At 43.2% G+C, this 18,421-nt stretch overlaps 2 protein-coding genes across 2 annotated transcripts in view; both read right to left on the reverse strand.

Moving 5' to 3' along the window:
• Positions 1 to 10,581, reverse strand: part of LOC123515692 (putative neural-cadherin 2) — a 48,514-nt gene extending 37,933 nt beyond the window's left edge. The window contains exon 1 of the mRNA XM_045274517.1: positions 10,062 to 10,581. The gene's annotated coding sequence lies outside the window, so the exon portion shown is untranslated. The remainder of the gene's footprint in view (positions 1 to 10,061) is intronic.
• Positions 10,582 to 11,202: 621 nt separating this feature from the next.
• Positions 11,203 to 18,421, reverse strand: part of LOC123515689 (putative neural-cadherin 2) — a 49,733-nt gene continuing 42,514 nt past the window's right edge. Inside the window, 20 exon segments of the mRNA XM_045274514.1 lie at positions 11,203 to 11,995; positions 12,212 to 12,441; positions 12,549 to 12,757; positions 12,880 to 13,017; positions 13,105 to 13,314; positions 13,510 to 13,713; positions 13,846 to 13,974; positions 14,124 to 14,233; positions 14,346 to 14,535; positions 14,642 to 14,820; positions 14,907 to 15,098; positions 15,179 to 15,340; positions 15,564 to 15,664; positions 15,813 to 16,094; positions 16,295 to 16,676; positions 17,059 to 17,354; positions 17,598 to 17,783; positions 17,908 to 18,070; positions 18,243 to 18,318; positions 18,321 to 18,402. Of these exon segments, the coding sequence (XP_045130449.1) occupies positions 13,010 to 13,017; positions 13,105 to 13,314; positions 13,510 to 13,713; positions 13,846 to 13,974; positions 14,124 to 14,233; positions 14,346 to 14,535; positions 14,642 to 14,820; positions 14,907 to 15,098; positions 15,179 to 15,340; positions 15,564 to 15,664; positions 15,813 to 16,094; positions 16,295 to 16,676; positions 17,059 to 17,354; positions 17,598 to 17,783; positions 17,908 to 18,070; positions 18,243 to 18,318; positions 18,321 to 18,402 (2,952 nt within the window). The 3' untranslated portion in view covers positions 11,203 to 11,995; positions 12,212 to 12,441; positions 12,549 to 12,757; positions 12,880 to 13,009.

Genomic DNA, 18,421 nt, shown 5'->3' on the forward strand with positions numbered 1-18,421 from the left:
TTTCACCCATAAAATTCCCCCCGAAGTAACCCCGTCCCATGATAAATTAGGTTAGGTCAGTAGAATTTATAATGGGGGGAGGAATTATTTTGTGTGAAATTTTGGGAGGAATTTATATAGAAGCGCAAATATCATATCCCTTCTGACATCAGTGAGTCTCTTTATGTAAGCCAGGCAGGAGCCACTAGACAGCTGGAATCCTCGGTGCTCTGTGTTCGTTTTCTTCCGAGCCTCTGACAGCTTGACCCCTTCTCTCTCTCTCTCTCTCTCTCTCCTCAACCCCGCGCATCCACACATTCCAAGCATTCCACGTGAGCTCCCGCCACAAATTCACCCTTCCAAGCACCATTAGAGGAGCCTGAGATAAATTTCTGTTCAATAACATTCATAACATTATTCCGATACTTTTTCACTTGTTATGATTTCAGTATTGGACGGCATATTGGAAAACCGCGACCACTGAAGAATTTAAGAACGTTACAGAAAGAGGAAAAGACAACGGGAAGGAAAAAGGAAAGAGGAAAGGAAAAAGAGATTAGGAAAAAGCTGGAGAGAAAATGGGAAAGAGAAGAAAAGAATAATGATGAAAGAGGAAGAAAGAAAAGTGGAGACTAGCATAGGCGAGGAAAGAAAATAATGTGTGAAAAAAGAATGGTGAAAGAAATGTAAAGGTAAAGAAGACAACAAGGGAAACGAAAGAAAAGAGACAAGGACATAGAAAAGAAGAAATACCACACCACAAGATCATAAGGAAATAAAAGAAAGGGTAAAACACAGATATATATGAGAAAGAAATGGAATTGAGTGGGAGTAAATAGGAAGAAAATATTGCCTGAATGTTTCCTTGGCTTCGGACTGTAAGGAATGTGTCATCAGGTAAGGAAAAGAGGGAGTCGGAGAGGTGGAATATACATAGCCTTGTATTTATTTCCTCCAATGCAGCCACGTGTTCAGGAGGCCCTACATACCAGCTGCCTTTGTCTGGCCAACCAAACACTAAACGATCATTGCGCTTAGTTTATGTATTTCTATAACCCTTCATTATGTCCGCAGTCTTTCTTCTTTTATATTTTTAGTGAGATGAATTCTAAAACATTCCCTTTTACTGGAACGCAAGATAAAACTGCAGTAAAAGTCTGTAGTGCATTGTGTCTGAGTATATTAGTGGGATTTTCAGTTGAAACGCGAGTCATTCTTGCGAGACGGAGACGAAGGAGATGAATGGTCGCCACAGAAGGCTATCTAACTACATATTTCATAACGGAAAGTGTAAGCGTGATGTTTATGAGAGAGTAAGAGAGAGACAGATAGACAACAGGAGAAACATACAGAAATATAAGTAATGAGTGAAACAAATAGAAATACGAATAACCAATGGAAAACAGACTTAAATACAGACTCCATGGGAAACGGACCAATACATCCCCACTATTCTAACCGCCCCCAAAAAAAAAAAAAAAAAAAAAAACCAGTGGAGACTAAAAAAAAAAAAAAAAAAACACACACACACACGTATAAGACAACCAAACGCCTCTACAGCCGGTACAATACGTAGCCTAAGAGAAAGGAGGATAGGAACTTAGGTAAAATCAATGAAGTTATCCTATCCTTGTCCAGATCGCCGGCTAATGAGCAAAGCGATATACTGCTGGTCTTGACGGGGCCAGCCAAGCGTGTGGTTGTATATCTTGGCGCGCTGGAGCCTGCAGGAGAATGTGTACTGAGTCTTTACCGCCACCAATACACCACCTCCTGCTCCCGGGTGTGAGTGAGGAGGTTTATGGGCACAGGTGATTATATCTGGTATTTTACGATCAGAAATGTGGTGCCTCAGAAAATTTCTCCTCCCAGCTTCCCAGAAAGTGCCGATTTCATTTCGATTTAGCGTTATTAATTTGTTTATAATGATATTGGTCGTACTTTTGCTCTCTCTCTCTCTCTCTCTCTCTCTCTCTCTCTCTCTCTCTCTCTCTCTCTCTCTCTCTCTCTCTCTCTCTCTCTCTCTCTCTCTCTCTCTCTCTGATGAAGGATCCCACTTTTCCATCTGTATCGAAATAATCAATGGCGGCGCGAATTACCTTCACCGTGATGCAGGAAAGCGAAGGATCGTGCTGATATGTTACCGAGATTGCCTTCATCAGTGTAAAGAAAACAGAAGGGGAGGCGAGCACAATGGATGAAGGAGAGACGGCCACAAGACGCCTGGTAAAAAAGCTTATTGGGTAGACGAGAAAAACCTTAAAGTTCTCTAATGTCCCGGAAGAAAAAACAATTAACTTTGAAGACGCAATGAATATTAGTGAAGATAAATGAGGTCTTGGGGCTCACTTCTCATTAATTAGACTCGTGAAAAAGAGACTGGAATTACACTGATGGAATTACTTCTTTTTTGCGGGGAGAAAAAGCTTGAATTTAAAAAAGAAAATTTAACAAATGAATGATTAGTTCTTAAGTCTTCATTGTCATGTTTTATTGATGGAATTGGGAACGTGACTCGGGTTGTGTTTCATTAATACTTGTCAGGGGGAAAAGTAATTCCCTTTGAATGATTGCCCCTGATTATTGAACACACACACACACACACACACACACACACACACACACACACACACACACACACACACACACACACACACACACACATGAATATAAAGCCATAGATTGAATTTAAAGAGGCGGCTGCAGGAAGAAAAGACAGCGAGCAGCAAAGGTGTTGGGGTATATGACAGTAAAAGCCGTAACCGTCACGCCATCTCGTGCACGCGGGTAAAAACGACGCCTCTATTTCCTGCTCTAGAGGCGGGGCAGGGGCGGAAGGGATTTTCTTTTTCTTTCCGATACTCTGGCCGCCGCTCACTGGCTGCTGGTAGGACTTAATTTCAGACTACACGAGCCGCCCCTGGAGAGAGTGTCATCCAACTTAGGCGATTGTCGTTGTCTTGCTGCCCTACCCCACCAGGAAAAGACAGCAGCTTTCTTGTGTATTTCCCCTCCGAAATGCAAAAGTTCTTGTTTCTAAATGGAGGATATTTGTCTTCACTGAAATATGGTTGAATAATTTCTCGGGTCTCACAGAATACTTTAAAATAAATGGAAAATATGGTTAATATATACTGCTTTAACAATTATTTAACTTCGCTGCCACTTCATTAAGTTAGTAGCATTTTATTTATTTATTTTTTTTAGAGAGAGAGAGTGTGTGTGTATGTGTGTGTGTGTGTGTGTGTGTGTGTGTGTGTGTGTGTGTGTGTGTGTGTGTGTGTGTATGTGTGTGTGGGTGGTTGTACTCAGAAACACCTGTGTCGGAAATCGATAGGTACCTTTTTTTTCCAAGCATCTCGATATATTTTTCTTCCACCGGAGACTTAATAGAATTGTTATGGTGGCTGCTTTCATGTCCTGCAACACTCATTGACACAAACATTATCCTTTTCGTATCATCAAAAGTACCTGAGCAACTTTGAAAAGAATGCACTAGTATGACAAAGATTTAGGACTCACGCAGAGCCTTGTAAGCGTTCAACTTTAAGAGATCCTTCATTGTATATTCACAAAGGATGTATTGCACGATCCCTGCAGAAGAGGCTGAGAAAAGAATTCCTTTGATATCCTTACGGACCACACGGAGTCTCGACATGGGATCACCTTAAAGAAGATCTCCTAGAGTGGCCATAAAGTATCCTCTGACCGCATACATATTGCTCTTTCATCTATTGTATTTACTTGCCCTGAAACCTCACTTTATATATACATTCTTTTAGTATTCTCTCTCTCTCTCTCTCTCTCTCTCTCTCTCTCTCTCTCTCTCTCTCTCTCTCTCTCTCTCTCTCTCTCTCTAAGACTACTAAGACTTAATTTTCAGTCACCTTAAGGCAAGCGCTCTATCGCATCTCCATTCACTCCGCTTTGCCATACTATCTTCATTTTGTATCTGGTTTCTGAATCTGCTTATATTTCTATCACTTTTTTTCACGTTATTATTGATTTTCTAAGTTAATTTTTTTTATAATGTAGGGAAATATCGTGTACTCAGTTTCTGTGGCTATATTACTAATGCGTCTCTCTCTCTCTCTCTCTCTCTCTCTCTCTCTCTCTCTCTCTCTCTCTCTCTCTCTCTCTCTCTCTCTCTCTCTCTCTCTCTCTCTCTCTCTCTCTCTCTCTCTCTCTCTCTCTCTCTCTCTCTCTCTCTCTCTCTCTCTCTCTCTCTCTCTCTCTCTCTCGCCACAGATACCAGGGGCCACCAGTTCGCCTCCATGCAAGGTAAAGTACTGTTGCTGTATCTATTGCCATTGTTAATATTATCTTCCAGAAATGTTTCCCTGGTGATCCTGAACCATTCGTGTCAATCTTCAGGTTGGGTAAATGATTCCACGTCAATTTCTGGGAAGAAGTCAAGCAATAACCTCGACTATTTTATGATTCTTCGGCCATAATGTGATTTATTAAGGCTAGTGGTTGAGAAGGTCCAAAGTGAGGAAAGTAAAAAGAGATTCGAATTATTGTGACCCGAACAAGTAATGGGAGGAGGAGGAAAAATTTAGTGATGCGGGTTCGATTTAAACTTTTCTGCGCAAGTGTTCCTGTGAGACGGGAAATAGACATAAAGAAATGACAGTATCAACATCCTCACGTGCCTCCCATTCCCGCCATGTCTGACTGTCTTTACCTTTCTCTCGCTTCGCCCCTCGGGACCGTCTGCTGCCCAATGTGTCTGCCGTGACGACGACCGCCATTACTTTTCCTCTACTTTTTGGATGTTTCTCCCACTCCGCGAAGCTCCAGAGTATTCCATCCTTGACGTGCAATCTGATTTGTTCTTGTTGTCTCTACCCTCTCCTGCTGTTGTCCAGGTCCTTGCTCTTGGCAGGTTACATTATTTCCTCCAGGGTCCTGAAACAGGTTCAGGACCGCTGCTCACACTGGGGAAATTAGTGAGCACCACACAGCGTCAATGGGATGGAGTTGTGCGTTACATGTTGTCAGTAACAGGACTATCTGACACGGAAAGAAAAGTGATGTCTTACGAGGTATTTCGTTGTACTTCTCGTGTCTGGTGCACCATCTGGGATTGTGAATTCAGTGTAAAGTTCGAGACAGCATCCTCGTCTGTTGTTTTCACCGCCTTGGTCTCCCACCCATGCTGTGGTGGGCAAACTCGTTATCCCGGAGCAGTGCCGTCGACATGTCAGTGTCATGACAGTTTACCTTTTCCTAGATTTCCCAAGACACCAGTTTATCGACAAACTCGACAGGAAGGAACAAATAAGATTGATTGCTTCACACAGCAATATCAATAGAGTAGAAAATAATAAAATAGATATATAAATGTTTTTCTTATTGATCCTGCTAGAACATATTTTCTGAGGTTACCATGATTTCTGGTTCAGACGATATCGATTTGGATGTATCTATCTGGCAGTCAAGCGCTGGGATCCCTTGAGCTCTTGGTTATTATATGCATTAGGAGCTCACAAGCCTGCGGGAGATTGGTGATGGTGGCAATAGGCTGCCTGATTGGTGTTGGCAGTGGTGCTGATTGGGAGCGCACTGTACTTTGTCAGTGGTCGTGTGGGATAGGGAGGGGGGAAGGGAAGGGAAAGGACGTGGTTGAAGGCATAAAGTCAAGCCTCGTTTCTCTCCTTCCCTTCATCGTACGTCTTACAATACAAACTCACACTGGTCTTGACATATATCTGCGCTCATTAGCTTCCTCTTGCTTCAACTGTTCCTACCCCTCCGAGATAACAAGGCAATTAAATGGCTAACACGGCAACACACACACACACACACACACACACACACACACACACACACACACACAGAGAGAGAGAGAGAGAGAGAGAGAGAGAGACGAACACTTCCAACTTGTATGTACGTACTACCCTTTAAATTTGCCTCGTGATGTGCCTTGATGGGTAGCTAAGTCATGTCTGCCGCGCGACACCATTTCTTGTTCAAGCAGAGGGTGGAGCCATCTTGCAGGCGGCCACCAGTCCCTTTGTTGAGCGGCACACACAGCCACAGTGGTAATTGGTGCGTACAGAAGCCCTGTTACTCCCTCCTGGTACAGCCCTCAGCGTTAACCTTACACGCACCGCAGCGGAAACAAAGAACAATAATGGTCGTTTGAATGCGTTTTCATTCCTTTCTTGTTTTTGCTTCTTTCTTAATGGTGAACGCAACAACTGCCTGTTTATTTTTAGTGTAAAGTACTTTTCTTTATTCTCTCAGTACTTTCTTCTTACAGTTCTTGCATTTCTTTTTTTTTCTTTTTATCTTTGTAGCATGATTAACCCCTTCAGTACCAGGACCCGTATTCATATTCATTCTGGTTACTATTTGGTGATTTTATACAGCTTCAGAAACTAATGTGGGGATTAGAACAGTGAAGACTCTGGCCATTAATCTTCTGACCTCCATAGGCAGTTCATAATGTAAATGAAATCATCTAACCTCTCCCAAAATTCAAGATAGAAATGCGTTCCAGTACTGAAAGGGTTAAGGGGAAGGCTGCATTCAAAAGTAAACTGGTAAATGGCTGGCTCGAGTTTCAAACATTTGCGTAGTAACACATAAAAAAAAAAACTAAGCTAAATTAACTTTTTCATAATATGTGCACAAGGATCATTTAAGCATTCATACACCTCCAGCTACGAAATTACAAAGTGAAAAAACAAAGTAACCACCAAGTAATGAAGACGAACCAACTATTTGAAATAAAACCTATTGTAGTCTTAAATTAGAAAAACAACTCAACGTACTCCACAATCTCCACGTGACCAGAAGAATTGATGAAGTGTTGCCCGGTGCGAGAAGTAATTCCGCTGCCATAGAGGGCGCTGCAAAACACAATAAAGCTCCAGGGTACGAGTCTCCAGTTCTCATTACAGAACAACACCAGCCAACCCCTGTAATTCCCAGACGGACGATGGGCAGCGGTGCGAGATGGCGTGGAGGGGGTCGTCTGAGAGAAGCAATGACAGCGGAGACGGAAACGAGCAAATCAGATAGACAAAGGGCAAGAATGGATGGAAAGCCGACGTGTGAGGATGAACTGGTTTGAGAAAATCGAGTCCAAAGTTGCACTGAGGAAGGGAAAGAAGTGACGCGTGAGTAGCCATGCCAAAAAAAGCTCTGAAGAGGAGGGAAACGTGGCCCCAACGAGAGAAATACGTGTTTTATTGCAGGTAAAGTTTTGTATGGCATGAAACCTCGATTATCTAGAGTAAGTTTAGTTTTTTTTTTCACTCTTTCTAGTTAGTATCTATAGGATGTTAATTGTCCTTTAACCACTTCAGTACCATGGCGTGTTTTCATATACTATTTGACGATTTTATATAGGTTCAAAACTTAGGTAAGGGATTAGAATAGTGAAGACTGTGGCTATTAATCTTCTGACCTCCTTAGACCATTTCTAACGTCAATAAAACTTTCTAATCATCCCCAAAAAATCGTAGTAAAAATGCGTCGCAGTACTGAAGATCACCATAAATTACATTAAATTTTGAACAAACTCAAGCGTTCCCGCAATTACTGAAAAGTCATTATGCTTGTTTTCCCATCTGTCTGTTGTCAGTGCTTATTCGCTATGAATGTTTCCAGGACAACTGCTTCTCTCAATATTATAGTCATCATTAAAATATTCCCCTTGTCAGCAGTGTCCAGACAATTGGTGAGCAGTCGTGCACCAAACATGTTTACTCCTCATATTGAACTCAATAAATTATCTTTCTCTGTCGCTTATTTTCGGCAGGATGCAGAGGAAGACTCTATCGCATACTAATGTGCTTCTAAATCTTAGTCTTTATTTCCTTCACATGTTACTCTTGTCATCAAAGTTATTATTATTTTTCATCCTCCATCACAAAACCAGGGCACGTGTTGCAAAAGATGTCAAGAAATTGTGGACGAGAAAATGTTTTAATGTGAAATTCTAAATTAATTTCCATAACGTTTAGCACTGTGAGATAAAGCAAAAGTATATATCTGTTAGCATCATAGTCAAGAATAAGTATTTTACTCGTTAGTAATGAAAAGGCACTTATGTAGCTTTTTCTTGGGGTCTTCTGAGTGTGAAAGGATCAAGGGAGCGAGTCAGCGATTTAACAATGAAATGTACGTATATGGCAATAAAAAGTGCAACTGACACTAAAATGTCCTTCGTATTTCAGTATAAGAGTAGGTGGATAAGGAAGAGAGAGAGAGAGAGAGAGAGAGAGAGAGAGAGAGAGAGAGAGAGAGAGAGAGAGAGAGAGAGAGAGAGAGAGAGAGAGAGAGAGTGTGTGTAAGTTCATTTTTCACCCTCATTTTCCTGTTCCTGACATAAACCATAAATTTCATTTCTCTTTTGGATTCATGACATTTTCTCGTCGTAAGGGTTTGCTAAATCTTAAAATATCAGATTTGCTTTTCTCTTTAATGTAAGTTTCCAGTTCCTCTTAGAAAATTTTGTATTTAAAAATTTACATTTCATATGTCGGGGTCTTGAATTTCATAAACCTGAAAAATCTACCTTGTATTTAATTGCGGCATAATTGAGTATTATCCTAATGTTTTCATCTCTTCTGGATGTGGGATATTCTCTTCCCTTACATTTCTTACCTTCATCGTCTTCACCCTTGTGTCCCGACCCTGCAGCTTGCTTGCTGCGCCTTGATGTACGCGTGTCCTTGTTCTAAATCACTTTACATTATTTGAAAGTTATGTCTTAAGTGACACTATCATATTGTCTAATAATATTGTCGGTGCAAAGATAGCTCTCAGGAGGATTTACCTTTCCTTGAAGCTGATTAGGAGCAACAGGTCCGCCAGCTGGGTCTGCCGTGTACCGCGCTGGGGGAAATTAGGCTGACACTTGTGTTGTAAAGTGGGTAAAGCCGCACATCATTCTGTCACTTTCACTGATATAATATAAATCTTGTAGATAATAAAGTTGCACAATTTTCCTTGTGTGTGTGTGTGTGTGTGTGTGTGTGTGTGTGTGTGTGTGTGTGTGTGTGTGTGTGTGTGTGTGTGTGTGTATGTGTGTGTGTCAGAGAAAGAGAAATAAGGTTTCTTGAATAGTCTTTACTCTTTTGCCTCCTGCTTGTGGATGCATATTTTATCTTACTGTATTGCATCGTAGAGATTCGTTTGCTAAGTGTTGTTCGGTGCCTGTTCTATCTGCCCCTGCTCCTTTGTTCCAGTCTCGGCTGGTGCAGTCAGTGAAGAGCTCATTCAGATGTTGTCTCTTTTTTGCGGATTTGTCAATTAAAGCGTTAATAAAGAATTATGTTTTTCAGGGCTTATGTTAAGAAATGTAATACATATTTTCTTAGCAACGGGCTTAAAGGCTAAAAAATTAAACTGAGCGTCAGGGCATTATTGTGCATTATTAAACATACACGCTTGACTCGATTCTTGGCTTATTTCTTATGAATTCTTATACTGATCGCCAAATTTACTTAGAGGACAGCTCTTGATGCCTTGCCTGATGTGATAAAATGTGATAAAAAAAAAAAAAAGATACTGGAAGGCACATTATGAACACTTTTTAGCATTATTCAAAAATTCTCGATTTGCCATAAGTACGCAATGTACATATATATATATATATATATATATATATATATATATATATATATATATATATATATATATATATATATATATATATATATATATATATATATATATATATATATGCAATGAAGTGGAACAAGTTGGTGAGTTGGTGGTGTAGGGAAACTCAGGAATCGCAGGAGTACTTTATTACTCTAACGTTTCGCCTACAAGGCTTCTTCAGAGAGAATGATGATGAGGCGAAACGTTAGAGTAATAAAGTATTGCGATTCCTGAGTTTCACACCACCAACTCACCAATTTGTTCCACTTCATATATATATATATATATATATATATATATATATATATATATATATATATATATATATATATATATATATATATATATATATATATATATATATATATACCAACATGTATACAACGGAAAATTAATTTCCTTGTTCAGAATAACCTTGCAAAGTTTTTGGAATTATTACGTGTATGCACAAAACTCACCTCACCAGGCTGGTCCAATGGTGGCGGTGGTGGCGGTGCTGGTGTGTCTTCAATAATTTGTGCTTCCCCTGCCTGGTGAGGGCTGGTCGAAGGAGGTTTGACACGCCCCTGGCTGGCGGCGCGGAGAACAGTGAGCGGCGATGTGGTCGTGAAAAAAGAAAATAATTATTATCTTCGATTGCGTTTCACTAAATAGATGAAACTTGCGCCAGTGCAGAATACTAAGCTGGACTGGATTGTTCAGGTGTCCGTTGAGTGTTCAGTTTGCTGGTTCACTTTAGTTTTCTCGACGTGTTTCATCTTCTCTTAAAATGTACAAAGTACTTATGTCAGTGATTTGCATCAGAAATGTCTACAGACTGGCCTCTACGATCCTGGAAACTTTCCTTGTGGAGGGGTGGGAGTGGCGCGGGGAGAGGACACTGGTGGGGCAAGGATGTGCACCGCGCGGAGGAGAGCAGGAGAGTGAGGTGGAGAGAGGCGGCACACTGCTCGCACCCGCCAAGTCGCCCCTGGCTCCTCCCCCTTCTTGCCCTCTTATTTTGTTTGCAGAGTGATATGATTTTATAGTTTTATCCTTCGGTTTACCGGTTCTTCCTCGTATCTTTACACGAATAAGAAGTGAGATACCTACAAGCAACTGTCTGCTTGTGTTTGAGTACATCATCCTCAGATATTTGGATTCGACATCCCTTTCTCACATCCTTTGTTCATCGGACTGCTGACACGCAGAAAAGTTATGATGATAGTCTGAGGTCTATTCTATGATTTATTACGATAAGAATAATTACGGTGGATTGTTCTTCATGCTTGGCCGGATATATATTTTTACGAGGAACTTGCCAGTCATACTAAAATCATATTGTGAAAATGTTAATCCGTAGCGAATCATCATCTCTCGGTCAGAAACTGTTATAAAGTCACTCAAAATCTTTTTAATGGTTTTGAAGGGATTGACCGCCAACGTTACACTGAAATTCTTCGTTTGATTGTTGTTGCATGTAAGATATTCTTTGGCAGTAAAGTGAACGACCATAAACCTAATGTAACGTTGATGACATGATTATTATTTTGCTTTGTACATTATTTTATTTATTCATTTCTCTTTTTGCAAAGAAAAGGGTAGAGCAACAATACAACAATAGGTTATTGATTTATTATATGCTAGTCCCCAGCTTTGTACCATTCTCTTCTTAGCAACACAAGCCAAGAAGGATGCACATGCATGATAGCATACAAATTTCATATACAGATACTTTAAGTACTCTCAGGTAGATACATGTATAAAAATATAGTATCAAAATTAGCTGTTCATACTGAATATATGTTCCAGCACGTGTAAGAAAGCTCATACAAAGTGGTGCAGAAAGGCCGTGTCAGCGGACAAGGCTGCCACCTTAACCTAGAATGCTTTGTGCTAAGACATCAACCGTCTTGGTGGTTTGTGAACGCTTGTGATTTGTGCTCACTTCTAGACGAAGCAAATCAAGTTTTTTTTTTTTCATTATATAATCATAGCACTTTACTGCACTGATTGCTTGCAGTGCTGGTGCTGCAATAAACATACCTCGAAAAGCTTCGCCTGGAAGGAACCTCACTTGTCACCTCATAGATCTTATGGTACGCCATGCTTCTGTTATAATAATTTTGACAGTTTCTCACGAGGTTACCTTTAACACGAGAATATGGGATATGGTCAGTTATCATGATGAAAGTACAAAAGTTTTAGGAAATACAATATAATTGTTTGAACTCAGCAGGACTGCACTAAGTGTAACAGTCACAGATCTGCTCGGCTGCATCACCAGTGTTCTCGTGTTGCTTGTAAGGTGTGGTACTTCGCTTTGTTGGACGAAGATGAAGGTAGTGAGCGCCGCCACTTGTCCCTCCCCGCCAGTTTTTCAGGCGTGCTGTGTCTCACGGTGACGCCAAGTCTGTAATAACCAAGCGAAATGGTTTAGTCAATGCAACATTTCAGAGAGCCAACTCCGTCGCAAACGCTAACGGTAAACTCATTGCTTGCAACAGAAGTAACTTTTATCCCACTCACTTCTGTCTGCTCAGGTACATAGACCTTAATGTATTGATTAGAATACCATAAACTATGAATTTGAAATGATTACTCTAAGTGAAAGAAGAGAGTTTATCACCTTAAAATATTGCTGGACCTCCTCGTCATCACTAGACATTACCAAAGGCTCGTCTAGATACGTCTAAGTTCTTCTATAAAGACATGGGACAAGGGGCAATTTTATAGTTTTCCTGTCCTAGAGATATTCAGGTCCTTCACATAGTGTCCTGGCGGAGACGTCTAATCAGCAGCAGTTCGGTAGTGTCTGTAGCTCAGCCCTGATGACACTTTCCAACAACGTCAGATTATCTTCAGCAGAGGGCAGAACTGTGTTAGTCATGACATGCTACTCGCAATAAACAAATTAAGCCTATGATTAATTACAATTTATATTTATATTAAATGTTTCACATTACCATCGACATAGTACCATCCCCTTTCACGCGAGGAAGGCAGCAGGCACGACTCTTGAACGTTTTGTTTTGTTGGAAGAAATAAAAAGAAAAATGTACACATGGAGTGCTGCTTCCGTGCCAGTATGCCATCAATGAGAGGCTTCCTGTTTCCAACCTCTAACTTGCAGAATGCCGTGAAGAAATATTTTGTTCGTTTTAAAAATGCAATTCTGAAACAAACACGTTGTTCAATTACAAGTCTGTAGCTTTATATTGCATCAGTAAGTTATGATAAAATAATGACGACTACTGAGATGCACGAAGCGAAGAAAAGGTTTCGTTAATGCCTCACCTTCCAGTAAGACGACCAAGTAGGAAGAAACGCGACACTTGGCGAGAAAGTGCATCTGTTCCCCGTGGCGGGGCGGCGCAGAGATGCGTCATGGTCACCCTGAGCACCTCCTGTTTCTGCCTATTTACCGTCACGCACCTGAAACCAAAGCATAAGATACAGTATTGGGAACTGAAGCTTACAACCAGCAGTCATCAGAGTTGTGTCGCTGTCTGCCACACTTACGGGTAGTCAATGATCCAGGGAAAGCACATTCACCCTCGTACTCGTAGTTTTTCAGATCACTTGCGTCAAGTACGGTACTGGTCTTACTCGTCCTTCTGCTAAGCGAACCTTGATGGCTGCCTCCTCCATAGGACGGCTGGGAGACGCAGCTGTCGTCCTCTTCCCTTGTGTTGGCAGGCAACACAACATCCACCTGCAGCACGTCTACGTCTGCAGCAAAAAGGGGAATACGCAGACTCAGGTTATAAGGATTGCACTCATCACCTTGCAGTGACAGGAAAAAAAACATGAACTCCCTGTCATCTAGTTACATGAATTACAGAAGTGCTTTGCAAGTGCCGAAATATTCAACATAGTTACATTCAATATATCCTTGAACTCACGTCATCAATACACAACATTCACCTGCAATGTTGGGGTTCCTGGTCCAGGCGGGCTGGCCATTGGCTCTGGGTGGTTTAAGCAATTGCATCTCCAGCAAGTTGGGTGTGTGGCTGCACGGCGGCGCCACCTGATCCTTGCAGTCCACTGAATTATCCTTGGTGTCTGTTATGCACCTGCGCAGTGCACTGCGGCGGTGTTGATGGAGCAGGAAGGCACACACCAGCACTGTCAGCAAAGAAATGGATCTTGTCGTACATTGCTATTAATTGTTGGGTTCTGACAGTGCCACGATGTAACTTCATTACTTAACATAGACTGATCATAAGGAGGTTCCTTCACCCTTGGGGAGATACTCACACACGAGGAAGATGCACCACACAACGATGGTAACCAGGACGCCCACGGGCAGCTTGAGGGAGGTCTGGCCCACATCAGGCAGCTGGCAGTGCTGTCCACTGAACCCAGCCGGGCAGGAGCACACGTAGCCTGAGTGTTTGTCGTCCATTATAGTATATGTAGAAAAGAAAAGTTTTACTCATGCACTTAATTTAATGTTAAAATAAACACAAAATAGCAAGATATATTATATTAATGACTGTCTGTATCAGTTATCGTTCACCTGCTCTGAACATCACCTGGCTGAGTGTTGAAGCAGGAGCCTCCGTTCAGGCAAGGCTGCCACACACACTCATCCTCATCCTCGCACATCATTCGGCCCCGTCTTAGCACGCGGCCCTCGCCACATCTGTGATAGAAACCTCTTATCATTCACATTCCCTAAAGAATGGTTACAGAAAGACTTAACACGCCAATGAGATAATATTACCAGACTTACAGCGAAATTAGTGGTTACCCACCCGCAGTGGTAGGACCTCCAGGTATCTATGCAGGAGAGTGGTGGTCTGCAGGAAACATTGGTGCAGGCAGAGGGGGCGACACAGCCCTGCTCCACACCCTTGAAGACGCTTGCTTGGCCCCAAGGTGTGCTGTTGACAGCCGGTGCCAGCGGCGCGCTGCGATCTGAGATGCGCAGATCATCGATGCAGCCTGAATATGAGATGAGTCAGACTTCTCAGTGGTGTGTGCTTTAACACATCATAGCTGCTGACGCAAAGAATGTACAATGTCAAGATTATCGTTATGAAAGTCTTACCATCAAAATAATCATTGTGAATTTTAAGAACTCCTTTCTCTTGGAAGTATGGAGACCCGCCCACACGAACGCCCTCTTGCTTGTCCACATCCAGCAACTGTTCTCCCTCCAGCACCAGCGAAGCGTTGTACAGGTCACCGTCCCCGTCGTCCACTTCAAGAAAAATTGCCGAGCCATACCTGTAATAGAGTAGGGTCATCTCACACCATCACTGTGTGGACTATTTATCACAGTGCAGTACTTAATTGATGACAGAGCGTCTTACCTGGTGGAGGAAACAGAGTGCCATCGGCCATCGGTGAGGGCAGCTCTTGTGAGGCACAGTGAAGATTGGGGTCGAGGATGGAGATGCAACACTGCACACAAGCGGCCGTCCACCAGTTGTATAGACCAGCTGTCCCGCCCGTGCTGCGATGACAGCACCACCAGCTCGCCTCTTCTCCTCAGGGTGCGGAACCTGCGGGAAGGAAGCAGTGACAGGGAGTGGCGGCGGCCGGTAACTGCAGCACAGGGCCTCGTGAAGGTGTCAACGCCTACCTGAGGGTGATGGAGGTGGTGTAGGCCAGCGGTGAGAAGGACAGGGCCAGCTTGACGTAGCTGTTAGGGAGGAAGGTGGCGGGCGTGGTGGGCGAGGCACAGCCCGGGCCGCCCCACCCTGGCTGACACTCACACCGCAGGGACCCCGGTGACCCCTGACACCTGCAACATTTCAAAGTATAAAGTAGACTCAATCGCAGCGGTGAAAATCAAGTGGATGGATCTCCTATGTTTAGTTTTGAAGGTATTGAACCAATCATAGGAAAACAACAATCTTCATCAGGATAGAAGGTGACATACGTTACTACTAAACATGAGCGGCAGAGTTTCATAGCTGACGTTTTATGATCAAATGAAGATTGATGTGGTCCTTTAGCACACTGACCTGCCATGCGGGCCGCAGTGAAGTTGGTTGGTTAGGCAGTCAGCAGCAGCACAACCTGAAGAGCTTCCCCTGCTGAGTATCTTGTTTCCCAAGTCCACCAGCTGCAGTGGTAGAGGTAGAGTTAGAAACGAACGATTTTCTTTCATTAGATATTGGTATGATTGTGGACAGTTAATTCGCCATCACTGGCGTTCCCAGCTCAGCTTTCATGGGAGCCACACAAACTAGGTGGGTGATAGTTTGACTCACCTCTCCATTGACTCTGAGATTTTTTATACACCCACGAAAGTGCAGCGGAATGGGAGCTTCATCCCTAGCCATGAGAAGAGTCGGCAGAGGATGTGCCAAACCGCCCACTTGAAGCATTCCTCCTGTGTTCAGTACACGGGCGTTCCGCGGCAGGACAGCGGTGCCGCGACACGCGTGGACATCAGGGATGACTAGCGTGGACGTGTTGCTGACAGCTGGAGAAGACGTGAGCGGCTCGTCCCAGCTGTCGCCCATACACAAGTCCACAATCATCTCCAGCAGCTGTGGCAGGATAAGATTTATAGGTGTGTGTGTGTGTGTGTGTGTGTGTGTGTGTGTGTGTGTGTGTGTGTGTGTAATGTAGGTACGCTTTTGTTCATGTGCTTGTGCGTTCGCTCGGTCGCTTGCTCACTTGCATTCTCCAGATGTTCCAGAACATGCCAAGGACACCCTACAGCCCCGTTGAACCTAGCGCACCTCACCTCGTGCTTCCAGATGAGGTCTATCCTGTGCCACGTGTTGTCAGCCAGGGAGGAGGAGGAGTTGAGGGTGAGGGTGACAGGGCCGCCACCCAGGTCCAGCAGCAGCACTGGTTGTCCCTGACGCAGCTCCAGCAGCAGCAAGTCATGGCTGCCTGATTCAGTGTCCTGGTCTGGGCCAGAGTAAAGCAGTGCAGCTGACTCCGTCGTGCTCAATACTTCCAGGCTCACGTGCACCTCAGTACAAGGCGGGATAGGAGGCACCCACGCCCAAGTCTCGTCTGAGGTTCCTGTAGCAGCAGCCTCATGCCCATCTCCCTTACCCTTGAAGTATCTGGAGAGCATCTTGCAGCGCTGTCCCCACGTGCCGTAAGGACATATACATCTGGAAGTGAAGAAAGGAAGATGACTTTGACAGATAAGGAGAATTTTTGTATTGCACTGTGGAATCTCTCCATGACGCAATCCACAGCCAATATTATCTCTATTAACAATATATTGTTAGCACACGAGATTACACTTGTATTTTTTATAATGAACAGTGTCTAAGATGGTGAGCATTGAATTTGATTGTATATGTGTAGTCTTGATCATAGAAACTGTGTAACGTCTTAGTTTTACCTGCGGCGACCAGTACTGGACAAAATCACAAAATTTTTATAGTCAGTGGTATGTTTCACTGTATCATTTACGATAAATGAGTTTGATACTGTTAAATGAACACATTGCGTCACACTGGTAATGGCCTTCCTGCTTCTCATCCTTACCGGGTGCCCGAAGATGTGTTGAGGCACCTGCCGCCGTTGAGGCAGGTATTGGGGGAGCAGGATCTGATCTGAACGGGCGTGGTGGAGCTAGTACAGCCACAAGGGCCGCGCACCACCACCCGCGGCCCCACCACCGCAGATGAATTGGCGTCTACCACGATGAAGTCGTCAGCAAGGCCTACCCAGCAGCCGCCCACACACCTTTCCTCCGCCATGGCGTCCGGCGATTGAATAAGGTTTTCCCGGCATGTGACGGTGCCCACGTCCTGCACGGTGATTCCGATAGTCGCACTCAGCTGTAAAGGATCAAGAAGGCCTTATAAAACATACTGCATATTGTACACATGCACAAGTAATAGATTGGGAGATAAATAATATATGTTAACAGACATTGATGATTGTGAAATAGCTTATGCGCAATCATTCCTTCTGGAAGGTCCCTTACGATGATGGATGCGATATAATCTCCATCCTCCCCTAATCATGTATTCCCATCTTGCAGTCGACTACTCTACATATAAATATAGTTTATTTCTCACCTCATTTTTGTGATATAACAAAATGTGGTCAAAGTTCATCATTCCCACAGCTGACAGCCACACACGTGTAGCTGGAATTTTTTCTTTTTCAATTGGCTCCACTGACAGAACTTGAACATCTTTGCCTTTCGTTCCCACCCACTTCTGCACGGCAGCTAGTATTCGAGAAAGGATGGAGGTCTCTTCCTGAAAGAAAGTTATGTAATTGACTCCCGCTGTTCTTGTAATAAGGAAAATTGTCTATCTGATGAAATACTTTAATCCACAGTAATAAACCTTGTCACAGATCGTCATATACTCGTACACTTACCACATTCCTTTGTCTTACAACAGTGTCAGTGTTGATGGGCAGTGTGAAGGGCGTGGAGTAAAGAAGGTGGTTGGGTTTCAGACATCTGACTTGAACAGTAACATTTGCCTCCACTTCACTTTGGTTATGACTTTTGTCACTTACTAAAAAGCCAAGGTCGTACCTGTTGGCAAAAAGGAAATGTCGTAATAACTTACACTATACGTTACCTAATGTACTCCATCGGGAATATGTTTGTATTGTATGTCATTTATGAAAGAATCACGTGATAACTGTATTACCAACAATATATTTAACGTGGCTGCCAACTCTTCATAAGGAAAACTTATCCTTACTGGCCGTCTGGGGTGGAGGGCGCCATGGTAAGATGACCGCTGGAGGTGTCGAGAAAGAAGCCACCGTGGGCTGTCGCCAAGCATAGGTTTTGGCTGCAGCGTCCCAATCGTCTGGGTCTTGTACATACACGCGTCCCAGAGGCACTGCCGCTCCCTGCCGCTGAACACAAATGTTCGTG

The sequence above is a fragment of the Portunus trituberculatus genome, chromosome 39 (genome assembly GCF_017591435.1).
Source record: "Portunus trituberculatus isolate SZX2019 chromosome 39, ASM1759143v1, whole genome shotgun sequence".
Taxonomy (NCBI): Eukaryota; Metazoa; Arthropoda; class Malacostraca; order Decapoda; family Portunidae; genus Portunus; species Portunus trituberculatus.